At 32.6% G+C, this 19397-nt stretch overlaps 1 protein-coding gene across 3 annotated transcripts; it reads left to right on the top strand.

Moving 5' to 3' along the window:
- Positions 1-2322: 2322 nt before the first annotated feature.
- LOC143055003 (uncharacterized) lies at positions 2323-17310 on the top strand. 3 transcript variants are annotated; one of them, XM_076228140.1, is made up of 6 exons: positions 2323-2392; positions 5660-5740; positions 6068-6306; positions 15340-15484; positions 16096-16233; positions 16528-17310. In XM_076228140.1, the coding sequence occupies exons 2-6, from the start codon at positions 5668-5670 to the stop codon at positions 16731-16733; spliced, it is 801 nt and encodes a 266-aa protein (XP_076084255.1). In that variant the 5' UTR covers positions 2323-2392; positions 5660-5667; the 3' UTR covers positions 16734-17310. The 3 variants fall into 3 exon arrangements, with proteins under 3 accessions (XP_076084255.1, XP_076084242.1, XP_076084249.1); XM_076228127.1 differs by having other exon boundaries at positions 2331-2374; XM_076228134.1 differs by lacking the exon at positions 2323-2392 and adding an exon at positions 3200-3260.
- The last annotated feature ends 2087 nt before the right edge of the window (positions 17311-19397 follow it).

Below are 19397 nucleotides of genomic sequence, written 5' to 3'. Positions count from 1 at the left end.
TTGACTAAAGAATATTAAATAAAATACTAACACCCCCCCCCCCCCTTTCTTCACAGCGTCTGAATCCGTCCCTGATACCGATACGTAGTACTTGCGGCAACTGTGGATCATAATATATGACAAAATGGCGAGGGGCCATATATCACGGCTAAATTGTACTTCGGTACTGACATGATTTAACAAACTTATCTATAATTGTCCGGGATTATTTTATAAATTTTGAATTATTAAGAATCAAGGTTTCAAATCCATCAGACAAACTGGACTTAGATGAATTTGGCTATTTATTTTAGGTATTTTTTGACATATAGCTCTTCAACGGTTCCGATACTTTCACATCCTCAAATTTCAAATGTTTGGCTATGAACGTTCCTAATGAAGGTTAACTCAGAAAAGCGCTTCGGACGAATTGGAATTATCAAACGTGTTGTTTTCAATTTTGTACTAGTACTTAGTTTGTCGTTTTATGCAACTTTTTGGTAAGTTACCACCATTCCAGAAATCAATTACCACATCTTTCAAAAATAACATGAACAGTCACCTTCTATTTTCTAAGTAGCGGACAACTACTTATGTTTACAGTTAATATTATACAGACTCATTGCAAATGTTAATAACCAACCGATGGCTGAGTTGTTTTAGCCACATTTATGTTATAACAATGAAATTAAGAGGGAAAGATCTTAGGGGTATTCCCATCCGCCATATTGGGATGATAGTAACTTTAGTTACCATCATCCGCTTGTCAACAGTGGCAATGGCACTGGAGTAATTTTGAATAAAGAATCATCATTCATTTAAATCCTATGATCATTTTTAATATGTGTTCTAAAGGAATTGTGTGTTGCCAATTCACTTAGAAAACAGATAAATACTCTCACTACTTGGGAGGAAATGAATTCTAATAATCATGTGTTACAGACAGTAATTTATTATTTTTGAACAGTGATAAATACTGTTGCTCGTATTTATCAAGTTCCTGGTCATCATAAATTGATTGTCAAAATTCAAATCAAGGTAAAATAATATATAATGATAATTGAACATTAAGAGTAGATAAACTAGGGTTTGTTGACTTGGTAAGGAGGTCAGTTTTTAATCTTCAAAATGTTAGAGAATAGAACTGTCTTTTACCCCAGAAAAAGAACGAAAACCTAAATTGCAATATCCTTTGATATAACGTTATAAGCGCCGGATCTGCCAAATGCTCCACAAGACCTATTTTCATTGTATTTGCAACCTTTTTTTTATTAGCAACCAACATAAGCTTTCATACTTCGTGTGAATCTGTCTATTCAATGAGTGTTGTGATGGATACTAAATAGTTCAAAACATCTGTTAGTGAACTCACGATACAATTTTCTCTCTTTTGAAGTTTACTTTTTTATCTTCAAACTAGTTTACCACTTTTAAAAATTGATTGAATGAATTGGTTCTACACCGTTTGATAAACAGAATGATACACATAATTAATGTGACTTTATGAAAGGTAAGTAAAATTTTGCATTGATAAAGAGAAACCAGTCTGATTAAAGATAATGTCCAGAAATTAAAACAAATTGAATGAAGATGCTGGATTTTGAAAATGAAGCAGAAAGGTACCTTTGATAACTATTATTTTCAATAGACGTTAAGCATGGCGACTTGGTTCTTTATTGTTTTAAAAATGATTTTAAACCAAATTCTATGTCAGACAACTTATCCTTCAGGAGAATCTTGGTTCATCCCCGGTTTTTGGTGGTGTTCGTTTTCCTCAATCTACAACAGTTTTCTGTGTAATAATGTGTTATTGTTGTTTGTCTGTTCGTACTTTTTTCTCCATTGTGTGTATTGTTTGTGCTTAATCTAATATTTTGTTGATTGCCCACTTGGTATCTTATCTTTTTACAGATATAATCTGAATCAATCAGCTTGTCTATATTTTATTACGATGCCAATAAATATCAAAAACAATATCTAATCAATATCATTTAAATCTTGTCGTGCAAAATGCCATTCTTTTTGTAAGGCACTAAAACATTGCAGCCTTTTTATAACTTCCGACAATTCATGAATATTTTACCGAACATGAAGGCCATGATTCGAAATGAATTGACATAGATTGAATAGAGAAAAACTATCTACTAAACAAAAATATATGAGTATAATAGAATACAAAACTGAAAGAAAAACACAGATAAACACGTTTATGTGTTACAGAATACTAGAAATATAGTCGCCCTTGATATTCCATACTTTAACCAGGTGTGTATTGATCATTACTTTGGATTGGTATCCATGTTTTTATCTTTTAAGTTTTACCTGTTTATCATTTCACAATACGGATATCGGGTATATAAGTGTAATATGTTAGTTAAACTCATTTCATTGTGTGGTCAGTAGAAACAAAAATGTACGTTATTTCTTCTAATTTTTTTCTTTATTGTATTATAGTATTTATTTTTGATCAAAGTTAACATATTGAATGGAAGTCATGGTTTGCTAAAAATTCTCAGATCCCAAATCATTTCAGTTTTTCATTCAATGGAAGATCAAAGTCGAACACATTAGGTCTTAAGGCCGTTAGTTTTCTCGTTTGAATTGTTTTACATTGTCATATCGGGGCCTTTTATAGCTGATTATGCGGTATGGGCTTTGCTCATTGTTGAAGGCCGTACGGTGACCTAAAGTTGTTAATGTCTGTGTCATTTTGGTCTCTTGTGGTCAGTTGTCTCATTGGCAATTATACCACATCTTCTTTTGTATATTAAATCGGAAACTATCAACTAACTAACATTCATCGTTTTCATATGACAAATGCCGAGGGTAGCTGACATTTTTAAAACAAAGTTAACGAGGTAGACTTTTAAATCTTTAAAGAAATCTTGAAATCTATAAAAATAAATCTAAAAGATTTATCGAAGAATTAAGAAACAAATCAATAGCAAACATAAAACATAAAAACTAGATATCATTTATAAATATATTCAATTCGGAATGGTTCGAAATTTTCTAGTTATTGAATGAAAAGTTGATATTGGAATAAAATTTGTATTATTCTTCAAGTGTATATATCTGTATTACAAATATATGCACCATATACTAAAAAAAACTGTCATATGTATATATTAGGATATGAAACGGTGTACCTCTCAGCTTTTAGTCACATTACAGAACACCAATGATAAAGTCGTCTTTGGTGTCCCATACTTTTTTATCAGGTGTGTATTGATAACGTAACATTTTATATGTGTACTTCATTCATTGTTTATTACAGGATTGTAAGTATTATTTCTGCTTTAAGGTCAAAGTGCTTACTCTAAAAGATACAGACTGGTTCAATTTTATCCTTTGTCAATATTTTATGGTCAACAATATATCATATTTAACAAATGTAATTATTTTCAGTATATATTTAATATAGAAGAGATATATCTCATGTATTTTGTTTCTCAAGCAACACAAGAATGTAATGGAGAAAATCGTTTCTGTTAAAATTCTCGCGAATGCACGATTAATCAATGTGCTAGTAGGTATTGACGCTTTAATTTATCATTGGGATGTAAAATTGAACATTGCATTGTTTAAAACATGGATTATAGTTGATAACTATGGAAAGAGGGAAAAAAACCTCCGATTTTTATTATTATTCTTAAACAATGACCGACGGAACGTCAAACTCATAAGTTGGCAACATCATGGCTAAACGAGAAAGACACTAACAGCCAAACAACAGTACACAAAACACAACATAACAGCTAAAGGCCATGCACAACAATAAATCCCGATAAAAACCGGGTATGATCTCGAATGCGCTAAGAGGGTTAGGCTTACTCAATTACGGAAATGAACCCTGATTGTTTGAAATATCGTGGAATCATGTCTGATGTTCGATATCTTGTTGACTTCTTGAATACAAATAGAATTGAGGTAATTGCTATTGCAAAATATTGGCATCGCTCTTGTCATGTAATATTTTGGATAGATTGATTCGATGAATTTTATAGGTTACAGGGAAAACTTTGTATAACGCATGTTCATCTAATGAGCAACGTTTTCCACAGTTGAATAACGTTTTGAAATATTATTATTTATTAAATATGACATTCAACTGAATTTACCTTGGATTTCGGAGTTTTTGATATATTTAAACATGCCTCGATGCATGTAACAATATTTAGTCTTCCAATGAATGTTATATGAATAACTGATAGATTATCAAATCAGATTTTTGTTACAATTTGTTCCTCAAAACCTTCACTAATTTTGGAATAAAAAGTTTCGATATATCTAAATATTTTGATCGCCCCATGATAAACAAGCTGTATTGGTTCCTTTATGGAGATTATTCTAAAGGATTGTCTGTTTTACATTATAGTAACACCTAAGAGATTTGAACATTCTTTTGGTTTTTTTTTTATTTTATAGTTAGTTGTTTTTAATTTCATTTCTTCAAATACTATCTAGTGATCAATAAATATTACGAACATGTTTAAAGCGCATTATATAACACTTAAATTACTCTAAGCGCTTTACATGTTAAAATATATACACGTACATTGTACATACACGAAACTACTAAGTTCGATACGTCTAAAAGCATACAACATTAAATCAGCTACTAGTAAAACAAAATAAGACTCATCAAAACCAAAATGGTTAAAAGTGGATTAATGGAATTATCAATTAATTAGTAAACATTTCAATAATTGTTGTCTAAACTTAATCAATTCAAAATTGCTGATATGCTACTACTATTTTGTATTTATAAATTATGTTACTACAAGAAATCAACTCATAGCAAAATATACAAAAAGAAAACAAATCAAACTAAAATGTACAAAATATTATAACAGCAAGTCAACTTCAGTCAAACACAATCAATCACGGTTCAAGGTTCATACTATGAGCGATTCACAAAAGCAACTTTGATTAAAAGCATCTTTAGTCCTTTTTTAAATAGCTTAAGTGATTGTTCATTTCGAGGATTTGCAGGAAGGCTTATCCCCGTGGCCTCATCGAAAATCCGTTCACATACATTTTGGTCCGTGCATTTTTTGGCATCTCAATTAAAGCATCATTTTCAGATCACAACGATCGTGTTGGTTTGTAAAAAAATACGAGTTCACTAACTAACGAAAGAGCAAGTTCATGCACGGCTTTGAATGCATCAATTATCATTTATGGGTTTTTAACTCCATCGATATTTAAATTTGAAATTAGACATGTGCATTCTTTATTTAGACTGCATATTGTGTCTTTTCACAACTTCTGTTGAATGTGTAGTGTTCGATATTTAAGTCTCAGAGAATTTGTTGTTACAAGATCTCAAAGTGACCCGTAGTTATTCATATTTTGTCATTTTGTCATCCATGAATGGTTGTCTAATAGGCAATATTCCCCTTTTGGTCATATAACTCCTAACGAGTATACAAATTTACATTTTCATAGCTTTCAAATGTTTTGGTTTTAGCGTTCGAGATGAAGTTTAATCCACAAAGTAGTTTCGGACGCACGAAATTTATTAAGTTTTATCTTAATTTACCACATCTTTATAATTTTTTTTTATTAACTAAACGCTGCAACTTACTTTACATATCTCATACTAAGTGTATCCTAGTTGAAAAAATAATTTCAATGAAGACTATTTGATAAAATTACTTCAGTTTGTTATTTTCAGGTGACAAGATGAAAGTGCTATTCACAACTGTGTCTCTTCTTACTTGTCTTACAGCAGTGCTAGGAAAGAGTGAAAAAACATGTAAGAATTTATTCTTTAATTGTATTTATAATTTGCTATAGTTCTTATTGTATACTATTTGTTACAGCTAGTAACGATTAGGAAACATTTGATGCTTATTTTTTTCGTCTTCGTGATATGAAAAATAGACCAATCACCTAAACTGATACGAATTTCATAATGTGAAACAAATATAATCACTGGTTATATTTATAGTTTCGTATTTTCTTTCTGTTTGATTATATGCAATTGTAACCTCAAATTTAAAAAAAATGTATAATACTACTGTTAATAAATATTTAAAAGAAAATAAAGCGTTAACTTATCATAACTGTATTATTCATTCAGATACATTCGGACAAGACTGTTCTGTGTCCCTTAAACATATAAACGAAGACAACTCAATAACAATTGTATACAATGGACAACATGATCTAGACAGTTGGTGTAATTACATGTCTTTTGTCGGAAGAGATGATGGATATCTGAATGAATATGAGATCTGTATAACACCGGAAGTGTACGAGGACCCTGATTGTGCAGTTGAATTATCTTACAGGGAGAGTTATGATGGTACACCATTAGAGGTATTAATAAGATCAGAACTACGCCTGTTTTCATATTCATATATATGTAATGTTTTGAAGAATCAATTCTATAATGTCATTCTCTTCCTAATCTACAGTCTCGTTCATATATACCGCAGTCTGTCTGGTCGTGTTGCTTTTCAAGACTTCAGACATGACCTACCATTACAAGCATATACCAAAGCATCAATAAATAAACTTGATTTCAAATCTTAAATGAAGCCCAGCAACGTTAAAAATGCAAATATGAGATTCAAATGAATTTTAACCAATTCCTCTTTGTCAAGATCTTTCATAGGCTCCTAGGCTATATCAACATCTACATTTCAACGTGAGTTGATTGCATAATTCCGTCGGTTTTACCTCAGATTGCATATAACACATGATGAGTTTTTTGGTATGTAGAGAGAAAAGCATGCAGATGATATGTGTGTATCTTTTGTATAGGATTATAAAACTTACCATACAGTAAAAGCAATACATGTTGTTTGTAGTGATAGCTTTGAATAATACTAGATCTTGTGTAGTAAACTTGACTTAGGTTTAGAAACATAAAATAATATAAAAAAGATGCCACAACAACATGATTTAACATCCTGCAACGAGTAGGACAAACATTTGCAACCATCAAATTACCGAACATCAAGGGAAATACAAAGCAGAAAGTCCCTTATCAAATGGCAAAATCAAAAGCTCGAACATATCAAATGAATTGAAAACCACTGGCATATGCCTGACTTGGTTCAAGCATTTCCCTGTGTACAAAAAAGTGGATTAAACCTTGTGTCATAGCTAGCTAAACCTCTCACTGGTATGAAAGTCGCATACAATTCCACTATTTTGAACATATTGTGTGAAAATAAACCTTGACATCACAGGTAAAAATGTAAAACATTAGGGTACAGTATCAAATTGAAAATGGAAATGGGGAATGTTTCAAAGAGACAACAATCCGACCAAAGAGTAGAAAACAATCGAAGTCCACCAACGGGTCTTCAACACAGCGAGAAAATCCCGCATCCGAAGACAGGGTTCAGCTGGCACCAAAATAAAATAAATAGAGAAAATGGACGTCATACTTAACTTCAAAACAAATATATGAACTAAAGTGAAATTCATACAAGACTAACAAAGGCCAGATGCTCCTGACTTTGAACAGGCGCAAAAATACGGCTGGGTTAAACGTTTTTCAAATATGACGTCACTTGGCGTTGAGGTTTTAACTTATTCATATGTGTCTATTTTTTGTGTTGCATTTTGTCGGGTTATGTAATGTATTTCGGTTGTTTCCTGTATTTAGTTAATACTTCGGTTTTATCATGTATATCTTTTGTATAGTCATTTTATAAATTTACTGTTTGCAAAAGTATAAATTATTCTAAATAATAGGGATGTTCTGGTACCTAACAGAAAACCCTGGCCGTTTTTGTCACAACTTTTTTGAACTTTTGGTCCTCGATGCTGTTCAATTTTGTACTTGTTTCGGCTTTCAAACTTTTGTATCTGGGCGTCACTAGCAAGTCTTGTGTGGACAAAATGCACTTCTGGCGTATTAAAATTTTAAACTTGTGCCTTTTGTTTGCTATTATTCGTGTGTTTCTTTGTCAATTGTGTTCTCCTATTTATTTATATTGTAGTCCTGTAATGTTGTGTTGTCATTTTAATGTTATATTTCACATGGCCATAAAAGAGGGAGAATTGGCATGCCACAAAACCAGGTTCAACCCACCATTTTCTCCTTTAAAAATGTCCTGTACCAAGTCAGGAATATGGCCATTGTTATATTATAGTTCGTTTCTATGTGTGTTACATTTTAACGTTGTGTTTCCGTTGTGTCGTTTGTTTTCTCTTATTTTTGAGTGTGAATTCACATTACTATAAGACGTGTCACGGTACTTATCTATCCCAAATTCATGTATTTGGTTTTGATGTTATGTTTTTTATTCTCATAAGATTTTGTCTCATGCTTAGTCCGTTTCTGTGTATGTTACATTTTAATGTTGTGTCGTTGTTCTCTTCTTATATTCAATGCGTTTCCCTCAGTTTTAGTTTGTTACCCCGATTTAGTTTTTTGTCCATGGATTTATGAGTTTTGAACAGCGGTATACTACTGTTGCCTTTATTTACTTAGATTTCAACCCTCCCCATATACCGCTAGCCAATGTAGACCTCAGTTTAAAAGAAGTCCGAGTCAGATAATTGAATAGATACCTTTAGTATTCCTTTAGGTCCGAAAACACAATTATTTCGTAGCGCATTTCGTTTAGACAAAAATTTAAAAAATCCCACCTGCGCTCTCTCAAAAATATTTTTACAGTGTTTTGTACTACTTTTGTGACAAATTATATCAAACTTAAAGAAAACTTCATCGGCTTCAACTCAAAATAAACACAATGTTCGGGGGTCTTGACGTCTTTTGACAGCTTCTGAAATGCAAATTTCTAACCTTTTTTTAGCTGGACTAAATCACTACTTCACTTTAAAATTCATGACCCAATTTTTTTAACAGTGTAAGTTCGTTCCCTGCTTGCTATTTGACGCATTAAACATGAAGAAATAAATAAGAAAGGGGTAAAAAAAAATGGCAAGTAACACACTATCCACACTAGGGACTATATTCGTCGTTTTATAAAGTGTAAGTAGCAGCTACAAGCTCTTGAATACCGAACGGGTTGTGAAATGTATATCCAATACTCATGTTTATTAGGTGAATCATGCGGTGGGGTAGGATGGAGGTTGTTTTGAGAATAAGTTATAAAAGCTGTTGCCACAAGGAGCAATTACTAAGACTGTGATCAACTTGTTTTTCACGTGACACATATATTGTAAAACTGCAAGCACGCAACTTTATCTAACCTATATTTATTATGACCTCTTAACCGATATTTAATGTCGAGTAACGGGTTATGCAGAAACGGGTTAAGAAAAGTCATCGGCACCATTAAACAGCTGGTAATAAACAACTCGTCTATAAACCATGATTATACAATTATATAATCTACCATTTATATACTCGTTTTACCTATGAGTAGTTGTGTAAAACGGACAGTCGAAGTTCTGTTTTTAAATGTGTTTTATGTTTTTCCGTCATGTATATGCATGTAATATTTGCCACTGAACTACACCAACAACTGATCAACCATGTAAGAATCCCAATCAAATAAACCAATAAATAACTTTATATCCGAAAATGACGCGAGTTCCCAACATGATAATCTCTGTATCTAATTATAGTTCAATAGTCGAAGTGAAATCATGTGCAATTTAATATATTAAATGTTGTATCCTACTGTGATGCTGGTTTCAATGTCGCTTTAACCATAAGTCTCATGTTATGCTGTTTGCTATACACGTGTAATAGCACAATATGATTTGTGAGGATTTTGACACTGCAGACTCTTTAATAATCATTTTATCCCCATTATCAATCAATCAGTTAGTATGAGAATCTTCGCAGGACATCAAACTGTGAAATTTTTGTGTGTCGATATGCTCATTAGCTTCACTGTTTTAAACTTTGACATCTGATAAAAATCTGAGGTCAAATGTGTTAAAGGTTCCTGTTTGGTGAATGTTATCTTAGTGTAGTGTCAGTATACTGTAGATTCAATAGTAACTTTATCATGGAACCATTGCTACTAAACGAAAAGGTTTTAATGTAATATATATTTATTATGAAAATTACACCAGATAAAATGAAAACGTATTTCCTGTACTAAACATATAAAACATATCAAATTGTTTGGCCTTGGGAAATCACTTAACTATCTGACGAATAATTTTGCTCCAGGACTTTGTCAGGAAGCGATTCTTTCGTGGAAAGAAGACCAGCTGACAAGCCACTACGCTCAACTTGAACAACACAACTGACAAAAGAATGATAAAGCGAAGCTTCATCTGACGGCCCATGCGTGGCAGTGGACCAGCCCCCGCGTGACGGTGGGCTACAATGTTTTAAGGTGTTGAGTTGAGGTTGGAGATGTTAAATGAAAAATGCTTGGAAAATGAATGAAAAATATGAATGATAAGTGAAATATTTGAAAAGGTGCCAAGAAACTCTGACGAAGTAATGATTAGAAATCAGATGAGTCTGAGTGACCCCCAAGTATTAGAATAAGGAATCCCCCAGGACCACCTTCAATAAGTCAACGAATAACACAATAATAAGCTAAATATAAGAAACAAAATATACATATTAAGCAAGCATGCAGTTCTACTGCCAATAAATCGAAGTTGACTATACTATATAATCAATGATTGAAAGATTCAGCAAGCTGCTGTTGTGCATGCTTTATAGAGATTGGTTGAGTTCGAATATAACGCACATAGCAATCTGAAGACCAACGACCTAACGTTTTAATCATGTGATCTTCTATTTTTGCTTGACCAGCTGCGGTGCCAGCACCTATTCTAAATGAATGACATGAAAAGTTTTTAGGATTATAACCGCATAACTCTAGAACATATCTGATTTTTGTTATAAAGAAATCTCTTTCCATAGCTAAATTGCCAATTGATACAAAAAGAGGGTCAGTGTTTTGATAAGACGATAAAAACGTTTTCCTGATCTCTAAATATCTTTTTAAAACACGATAAGGACAAATATGACTATTAATTTTGTGTAACTGAATATCTATACCCTTACGGAATGGATCAGTTTTGGACTGTTTCAAGTGCAGGTTAGCAATATTGTCTGTGAATGAAATGTCTGATATACATAAATTAATTGCAGGTTCAAAATGTTCGGATTTGATAACAGTTATTTCTCCGCATCGGAGGAAGCCAAAGAAAGAAATCACGCTAGCTGTTTCAATCATGAGATCAATAAATTTTGAAAAAACTCCCTTTCGTAAACTCTTTATAATTTGCTCAAGAATATCAAAAGTGATTGGTAGCCTTATTCTTTTATTTTGATTTTGAGATCGTTTAACAGAATTTAAGATCAATGTAAACCTTGGCAATGATTTGCCGTTATATAGTTCTAATGGATCACTACAATTCTCCTTTAAATAATTGTACCTGATTCCACATAGATAAAGTTTAATGGTAGAATAATGAAGTTTCAGAACTGTTTGACAATGAGCAACAAAATATATGAGGATTTCTTCCGAAACTGGGGCCAAGTTATTTGTAAATGTCACGTTATTTAACAGTAAATATCTCTTGAAATGCATGAAACCAATATCATACGCATCCTTAGTCCTTTTGGATATCGATGTTGTCCATAGTTGTTCGACAGTTTGTTTTAACACCATATTACATCTGAGATTTAGGGACACGGTTCCGGAAAAGTGTCTGCATCTGGTGCCAGGGTTCTGAAACGTTGTATCTGAAATCGAGATAAGGCATCACTAATATCGTTTTGTACACCTGGCACGTGTTTTGCACTAAAAAAGAAATTGTTTGTACATGCGCACCATGTTAATTTTCTCATTAACTTCATAATATACAAACATTTTGATCGGCCTTTTCTTATAATTTCAACTGTAGACATATTATCAGACCAAAATAACACTTTTTTAGTTTTCCATGAGGCACCCCATAATACAGCTGCTACAACGATAGGGTACAATTCGAAAAATGCCATTGAATATTTACTGTTTGTGATGTTTTTAATTTCGGTCGGCCATGAAGAATAAAACCACTTTCCACCAAAATATCCACCAAAACCTATAGTTGACGATGCATCTGTGTATAATTCCATATCGTAACTAGATATGAATGTAGAATTATAAAACATATTAATTCCATTTCAATTCTTAAGGAATCGTAACCAAAATTCGAGATCTATCCGACATTCTTTATTTAAACGCACAAAATGATGTAATTCTTTCGCTTTGGTTGATAAATTGATTAGATAAGACACAAAAGACCTGCCCGGTAAGATAACTCTTGAGGCAAAATTTAAATGACCTAGCAGCTGTAGAACTTCTCTCTTAGAACAAGAGGATTTTACACTTATGCTTGAAATAAACTCACAAATTCGATCAACCTTTTCCTGCGGTAGACGGGCTTCCATTTTTTCTGAATCGAGAATGATGCCTAGATATTCAAGACAAGTTACAGGGCCAACAGTTTTATGCATTGCTATTGGAACATTTAATCGTTTAAAAATCATCATCATTAATGCCATTGATCGCTCTCCCTCGGCGTGTGGTGGATCTATAGTTAAGAAATCATCTAACAGATGTAAAATGTTATTGACCTTGTAGTTGTTTGTAGCAATATAACATATTGCTTGTGATAAAGTATCGAATATGATGGGACTAGATCGGCAGCCGAAAGTTAATCGCACATAGAAATAATATTTATCCTCCCATTTAATGCAAAACAAAGGCCATTGTGAAGGTAATATAGGACAATTTTTGAATGCATTGGAAATATCGTATTTACATAACCAGGAATGTCTTCCGTATTTTAGGATTATATCTATAGCGTTGTCGATCTTGACGTACGACATAGAGCAGGTGTCTTTGTCAATTAATTCATTGATGCTAAAATGAATATCACTTTGATGGGGCGCCGATAAGTCCAATAGAAGTCGTTTTTTCTTTGAATATTTTCCTTCCGCAACTCCCAACGGACTGACACGGTAACTTGAAAATGGGAGTGTATCAAAAGGTCCGTACATAAAACCATTTTCACACTCCTTCCTTAACAACTCATTTACTACGTTCGGTTGCGATCGTGCAGACAAATTATTACGACACTCAAGGGTTGGTAAACTAGTTACAGACACTTTGGTGTCAAAACCATATTTTAAACCATTGCATAAATAATAAACAAAAGATTTGTCACTGTGATTTCTAAGTTCGTTTTGTAATACTTCTACATTAATCGGAGTAGTAGCCTGTAAGGGGAAGTTAATATTTGACAGTCATTTCTCGGAACCGAAGCTTGACTTTTGTGCAGGAGTACTAGTCTTAGCAGCTGTGTTTTTAAAAGAGTAATTCTTTCTATTTTTCTCGCTATCGTTATGCGTAGATTGACGAGGACAGGTGGTTACGCTATGATCATAGTTACGACAATTGGAGCACATATGTAAGAAAAGGCATCGACCGTCTTTATTACAGCCAGACAATCTATTGAAATTATTGCAAATTTCTTTCCCGTTGTGATAAAAACGCTTCCTACCACGAATATCAGAATTTTCGCTTTTTTTCGTTAGATGTGGCGTAGATACGCTTTTTTCTGCTAGTTGCAAAGGACAGAACTTCGTGTCATGGTCAACCATGTGACAAAGCTTGCAAATATTTATTTCCACGCCCGCACCTATCAAGATCATCAGGTCGCGATCAATTTTGCTCCAATCGACTTTGATTTGTTTTTCTTGAAGAAGGGTCGAGGCTTTGGCCGAAAACAACTTATGATAGTCGTAAAACTTATTACCATAAAAGTTGCTGATTTCTATGATATCCTCTTCATAAGCGTCTAATTCAAATCTCCTACCTGGAAAAGCAGACGTCATTACACGCTTGAATTTACCGAAAGCTTTTATGAATTCCTGAATTGTTAGCTGTCGATTTAAGCGTGGGTCTGGTTTATTCCCCACGTTAATTTCCATACCGTCTGCCAAAATGGTATGTGACTGGGGACTCTCGAAACTAGGAATAAGGAGAGAAGCTAAGTTAATGTCCTTACCCTGTATTATTTGTTTCTGTAATCCTGAAGAAACTATGTCTACATTTGGAAAATCATCCGAACGAACTCCTGTTCTATATAATCCTTGATGTAACGCATCCGGTGTGTTTTGTAACGGCGGTGTCGTATTGCTGGAATTGTACCATTGATGGAGATTATATGGTTTGCTATCATACAGCTTCTCTGTCATCAGGGTATCGACGGATTTCTGAAGGCCGTTCACACATTGTGACATAGTGTTAAAAGCAGTCACCAATATATTAGTGTTTACATTCTCCGTAGCAGAATTATGTTCAATGTTTTGAGTCTCTGTTGAAGCTGTTGGATTAACAGATGAAAAACCTTCTGTTGGACTTAAACTGGTTTCGATGGTTTCTACGGCGCGATCATCACTTTTGTTTACAATGTTCTCTGTATACAGAGATTTTACTACGTTTAGAGTTAAATTCGGAGGCACTTTGAAACCAATTTTTGACAGTTCGTCCACCATTTCGGATTTGGTTTTCTCAGAATTAGTGTTTGTAACATTGATTTCCGTACTATACGGTTGAAAACTGGATTTCCGTTTCGTCGGATTCCGTTTTTTAATTGGAGGCATAACTTATATTACAGTGTTTTGAGAATAAGTTATAAAAGCTGTTGCCACAAGGAGCAATTACTAAGACTGTGATCAACTTGTTTTTCACGTGACACATATATTGTAAAACTGCAAGCACGCAACTTTATCTAACCTATATTTATTATGACCTCTTAACCGATATTTAATGTCGAGTAACGGGTTATGCAGAAACGGGTTAAGAAAAGTCATCGGCACCATTAAACAGCTGGTAATAAACAACTAGTCTATAAACCATGATTATACAATTATATAATCTACCAATATTGCTGCTAAGGGGAGATATTGTGTCAACCTTTTACGGCAGACAAAAAAAAACAGCTGATTGACAAGGTGTTAATTCTACATGTAACAACAATACATGAGGTTCTGTTTTACAGTCGTAAATAAAACCGACGAGCAAAGGCTTAAACATGCTGACGATTTTTTTCTAAAGCAAAGTTTGCTAAGATGTCTAGAACACTGAACAAAGATTAGGGAAAGCAATCGCGATATCACAGAGTGCATGGCCCACTGAAGGAAAATACATATTTGCTATTAAAATTGAATATTCAACATTAGTGGCATAAATTCAGACACATGTTTCCGATTTGCTTTTTTCTATGACCGAACTCTTCATTTGTTCAATCAAGCATCATTTTATACCCAGTTTTATGTTTTATGTTTTTTTAAGTGGCATGTAAATTAAATTTATGCGTATGCTTACTTTGTTTACAAAGATTTCCTCGTTTGGATTTTTTTATATTTAGTCATGTTTTTGTTTTTGTTTTTATTAGAAATATACATGTTATGACAAACCAACAACGAAATATTGTGGAGAACAAGATGAATATATGTACATCTATCTAAAATCCAAAAGTTCAAGAAATCGTCAGAATGTTCAAGTGAAACTGACAGTTGAAGCTGTAATGACGTACAATTGTAAGTTACAACATGATTACAGTTTCCTTCATTAACTTATAATGCAATTTGAAGTTGAAGGTCGCACTTCACTGACGTTATTTTTCAGTATATACATTATTCTTAGCTGTCTTTTAGGTTGAGCAGTTTGCTCTAGAATTTTTCATCTTCTTTTTTACGACACGATAATTGAGGTGTGGAAATATTGATAAAACACCAGTGCATTTGACATGTTTGTAGATTATCAGATTAAATTATAAATATTTAAGGACAACGAGGCATTGTTAATTTTGAAGAGGTGTGAATTTAGTGATTGTAACTCAAACTGTCTGGAAATTCACCTATTATTAATCAAATTTAGTATAAAATGGTTATAAAAATCAGAAAAATATACATCCATTTACAATAATTATGATCAGGAGATTTGAAAAACCGATCTAAGACAAAATTTAAGTGTTCAGCGAAAAAAAACAACATACTAATTATTTATAGTCAAAGGCGAGGATTTAACCCAACTCTGTTATTGTTATATCTTTATAATCTGATTGTTCAAACTTCAGTGTTTTACGTAGTTATGAAATTGTGTATAAATGTAGACTCGTTTGGTAACGACTCAAATAATTTGATTTCAGACTATACAACCATCGGAATAATAATAGGCAGCGTTGTTGGTGGTATTTTGGTAATATGTGTCGTTATTGGAGTAATATTGTGTATTGCCTGTAAAGGAAAAAGATCACCTGGACAGGTCATGAACCCAGGTACTGGAGGTAAGATTATATTCATAAATGATAGTCGTTATTGGAAGTTTTATTCTGTGTACAAAATCATTATTTCAATCTGATTGTAGACGTTGCACAAAATGTTAAAACATGTCAATATAGATTTAGTTAGACATTGACTATAAATCACGTGGTAGCTACAATTTACTTTGACTTGGGTTTTGTTTGTTTTTGTTTGTGTTTGTTTGTTTTTTGGGGTGGGTATCATTCACTTTCAAGGTAGATAACTGTCTCTATATGTGTATCTTAAACAGTGTACATTTGCCTAATTTTGCATTTTAGTAAGGATGGGACAATTTCAGTCACCTAATGTATCACAACCAACAGGAAACTATGCTCCACCACTAACAGGAAGCTATCCCACTCAACCAACAGGAAGTCAACCTACACAACAAACCGGAAATGGTCATACTCCATCAGCGCCTGGGTTTGCTGGCTACACATACAATGCTCCTCCGCCAGCATACAATACAGCTTCAAAAATGTAAACCGATATAAAAATATCTTTATTTGGAGTGTGAAATTCATTTTATATTCCTTAAATGAAATGTCTATCTTATCTGTGATAGTGATTATTTTCATCTTGATTTAACAAAAAAAAGATTGTCGGATTACATTTAAACTCGACGAAATACGCCATGTTCAATGTTGTGACCTTTCTTGTTATTTGTGACTAAGTGTACAAAAGACATATGGTCACGGTAATATTTTGGTCAGTAACAGAATCAAAATATAAAACTTTGGAACATTTCAGTGTTAAAGAGTCTATATAATACACTTCTAAGAATTCTTTTTCATATAAATCTAGGTCAAATTGCATTGTTATTGAAATACTTGATAAAATAATACAATGTATTAATGAAACATTGTTTATGTTTACATTATTTATGAATACATATCTTTTTATTTATTCGGGAGTTATGTAGAAGCAAATTTAATCTGAAAGTGATTTTGCGATGCGATCTTATAAAAAATAATGATGTTATTTCTTGATTGATTGATTATGCACATTAACTGTTTTATTATTTATTTGTGAACATTAAATTTCATATCTTTATCTCAAAACTTATATCTTTTAATTATGTTTAAGTTAATCTTGTTTTTACACAATTTTTTAGGCATCATTTGAATGTTGTTTTTTGTCAAAAGAACGCCAATGAAATGAAACGATCGATTCATTTCAGTATTCTAGAATCAGCATGAAATTACAAAAAAAAAACACCAGAACAAATATTATAGACAAACAAGAATGTGTCCACAGTACACGAATGCCCCACTCGCACTATCATTTTCTATGTTCAGTGGACCGTGAAATTGTGGTAAATACTCTAATTTGGCATTAAAATTAGAAAGATCATATCATAGGGAACATGTGTACTAAGTTTGAAGTCGATTGGACGTTAACTTCATCAAAAACTACCTTGACCAAAAACTTTAACCTGAAGCGGGACAGACGGACGGACGAACGAACGAACGGACGCACAGACCAGAAAATATAATGCCCCTCTATTATCGTAGGTGGGGCATAAAAAACGAAATTATTACAATAAAAGTACCCAACAAATACAAATAATACAATAACTAGACCCTCGAATCTTCATGTAAACAAAAAATGGCAAACAAAACCAGCTTTTCCATAATAAACATGCGATTTTTTTAAAGTAGCGTGACGCTTATGTAATAGAGAGTATTTCATGATAATGCATAAGCAATAAACAGTAAAGCTTAAATCATACACAGTGCATAAGACAAATATTTTCCCTAAACTGTTTTATTTGACCTGAACCTGTTAAATAAAGTACCTTTTCCATTGATACATAATTCTACGGAAGCGTATTAGCGCCACACATTTTATTTTTTTTTATTTTTCTTCCTTTGTTTGCGTTATAACGCAAACCTTTGCGATATAACGCAAACCTTTGCGTTATAACGCAAACATCTTTATTTCAATTATTCATTAAGTTTTGTATATATGTCCGTCTGTCATTCATTTCGGATGTGATTTACTAGTAGATAAAAAAAAGAAACATACATACAAGGCCAAATCATTATAATAAATATGCATAGGAATAATGGAATAATTGAAGTGCAATTATACATAAATTAAGACTGATTTGTGCATCAGAAAAGTATATAATTTAACAAGAAAATAGATATAGTATATAGTCATATTAAAATTGAAAGATCAAAAATAATGTCATACAATTGTGAAACCTCCAAGTCAAATAGACAAAATGATCTTTCTGCTTTAAAATGAATTATTAATAAGGAAATATTTTTTTTAAATCTCAGAATATGATCAAGATTCTTTGATAGAAAGTCATTGAATTTTCATTTCAATATAATGAAGTATTTTTAAGATGCTTGGGTAGCAATTTGAATAGAGAGAACATAATTTTATAAATGAAACATCTTCATTCTATACATTTATTGCCAAAGGGTAGCTTGTTTGAATGTAACCTACTTTACACAGTTCTCAAACGAGAGCTTACTTTGGAAGTATATTTATATTCGGTTATAGCTATATTAGCAGGGTTGATTTTTTTCTTAGGTATAACCTCAATTTACTCAATTTTCTTTGTAATATATATACTAGTAGTAACTTGGATATCGTTTTTGGGGACCTTATAGTTTGTTGTTTAGTGTGAGCCAATGCTCCGTGTTGAAGACCGTAATTTGGCCTATGATGGTTTACTTTTACGAATAGTGACTTAGATGGAGAGTTTTCTTATTGGCACTCATACCACATCTTCTTATATTATTATGCTCATTATTAGTCATTGATATGATCTAATTATTCAAGTAGTTTACTTTGCAATTACTACAAAGTTGATAAATTTTATTATATCCAGCCTCCTCCATTAATAACTACTGTTTCCTTTGAATCTTAAATAAGAAATAAGATAAAACAAATGTTTGCGTTATATCGCAAAGGTTTGCGTTTAACGCAAAGGTTCGCGTTATAACGCAAAGGTTTGCGTTATAACGCAGAGGTTTGCGTTATATCGCAAAGGTTTGCGTTATATCGCAAAGGTTTGCGTTATAACGCAAACATAGGAAGAAAAATAAAAAAAAAAATGTGTGGCGCTAATACGCTTCCGTATAATTCATATAAACATCCAACACTATAAATGGATTATAAATTAAAATAA

Source organism: Mytilus galloprovincialis, chromosome 1, assembly GCF_965363235.1.
Source record: "Mytilus galloprovincialis chromosome 1, xbMytGall1.hap1.1, whole genome shotgun sequence".
Taxonomy (NCBI): domain Eukaryota; kingdom Metazoa; phylum Mollusca; class Bivalvia; order Mytilida; family Mytilidae; genus Mytilus; species Mytilus galloprovincialis.
The sequence above is the reverse complement of the archived record's forward strand: the minus strand, read 5'-3'. Positions and strand labels throughout refer to the sequence as shown.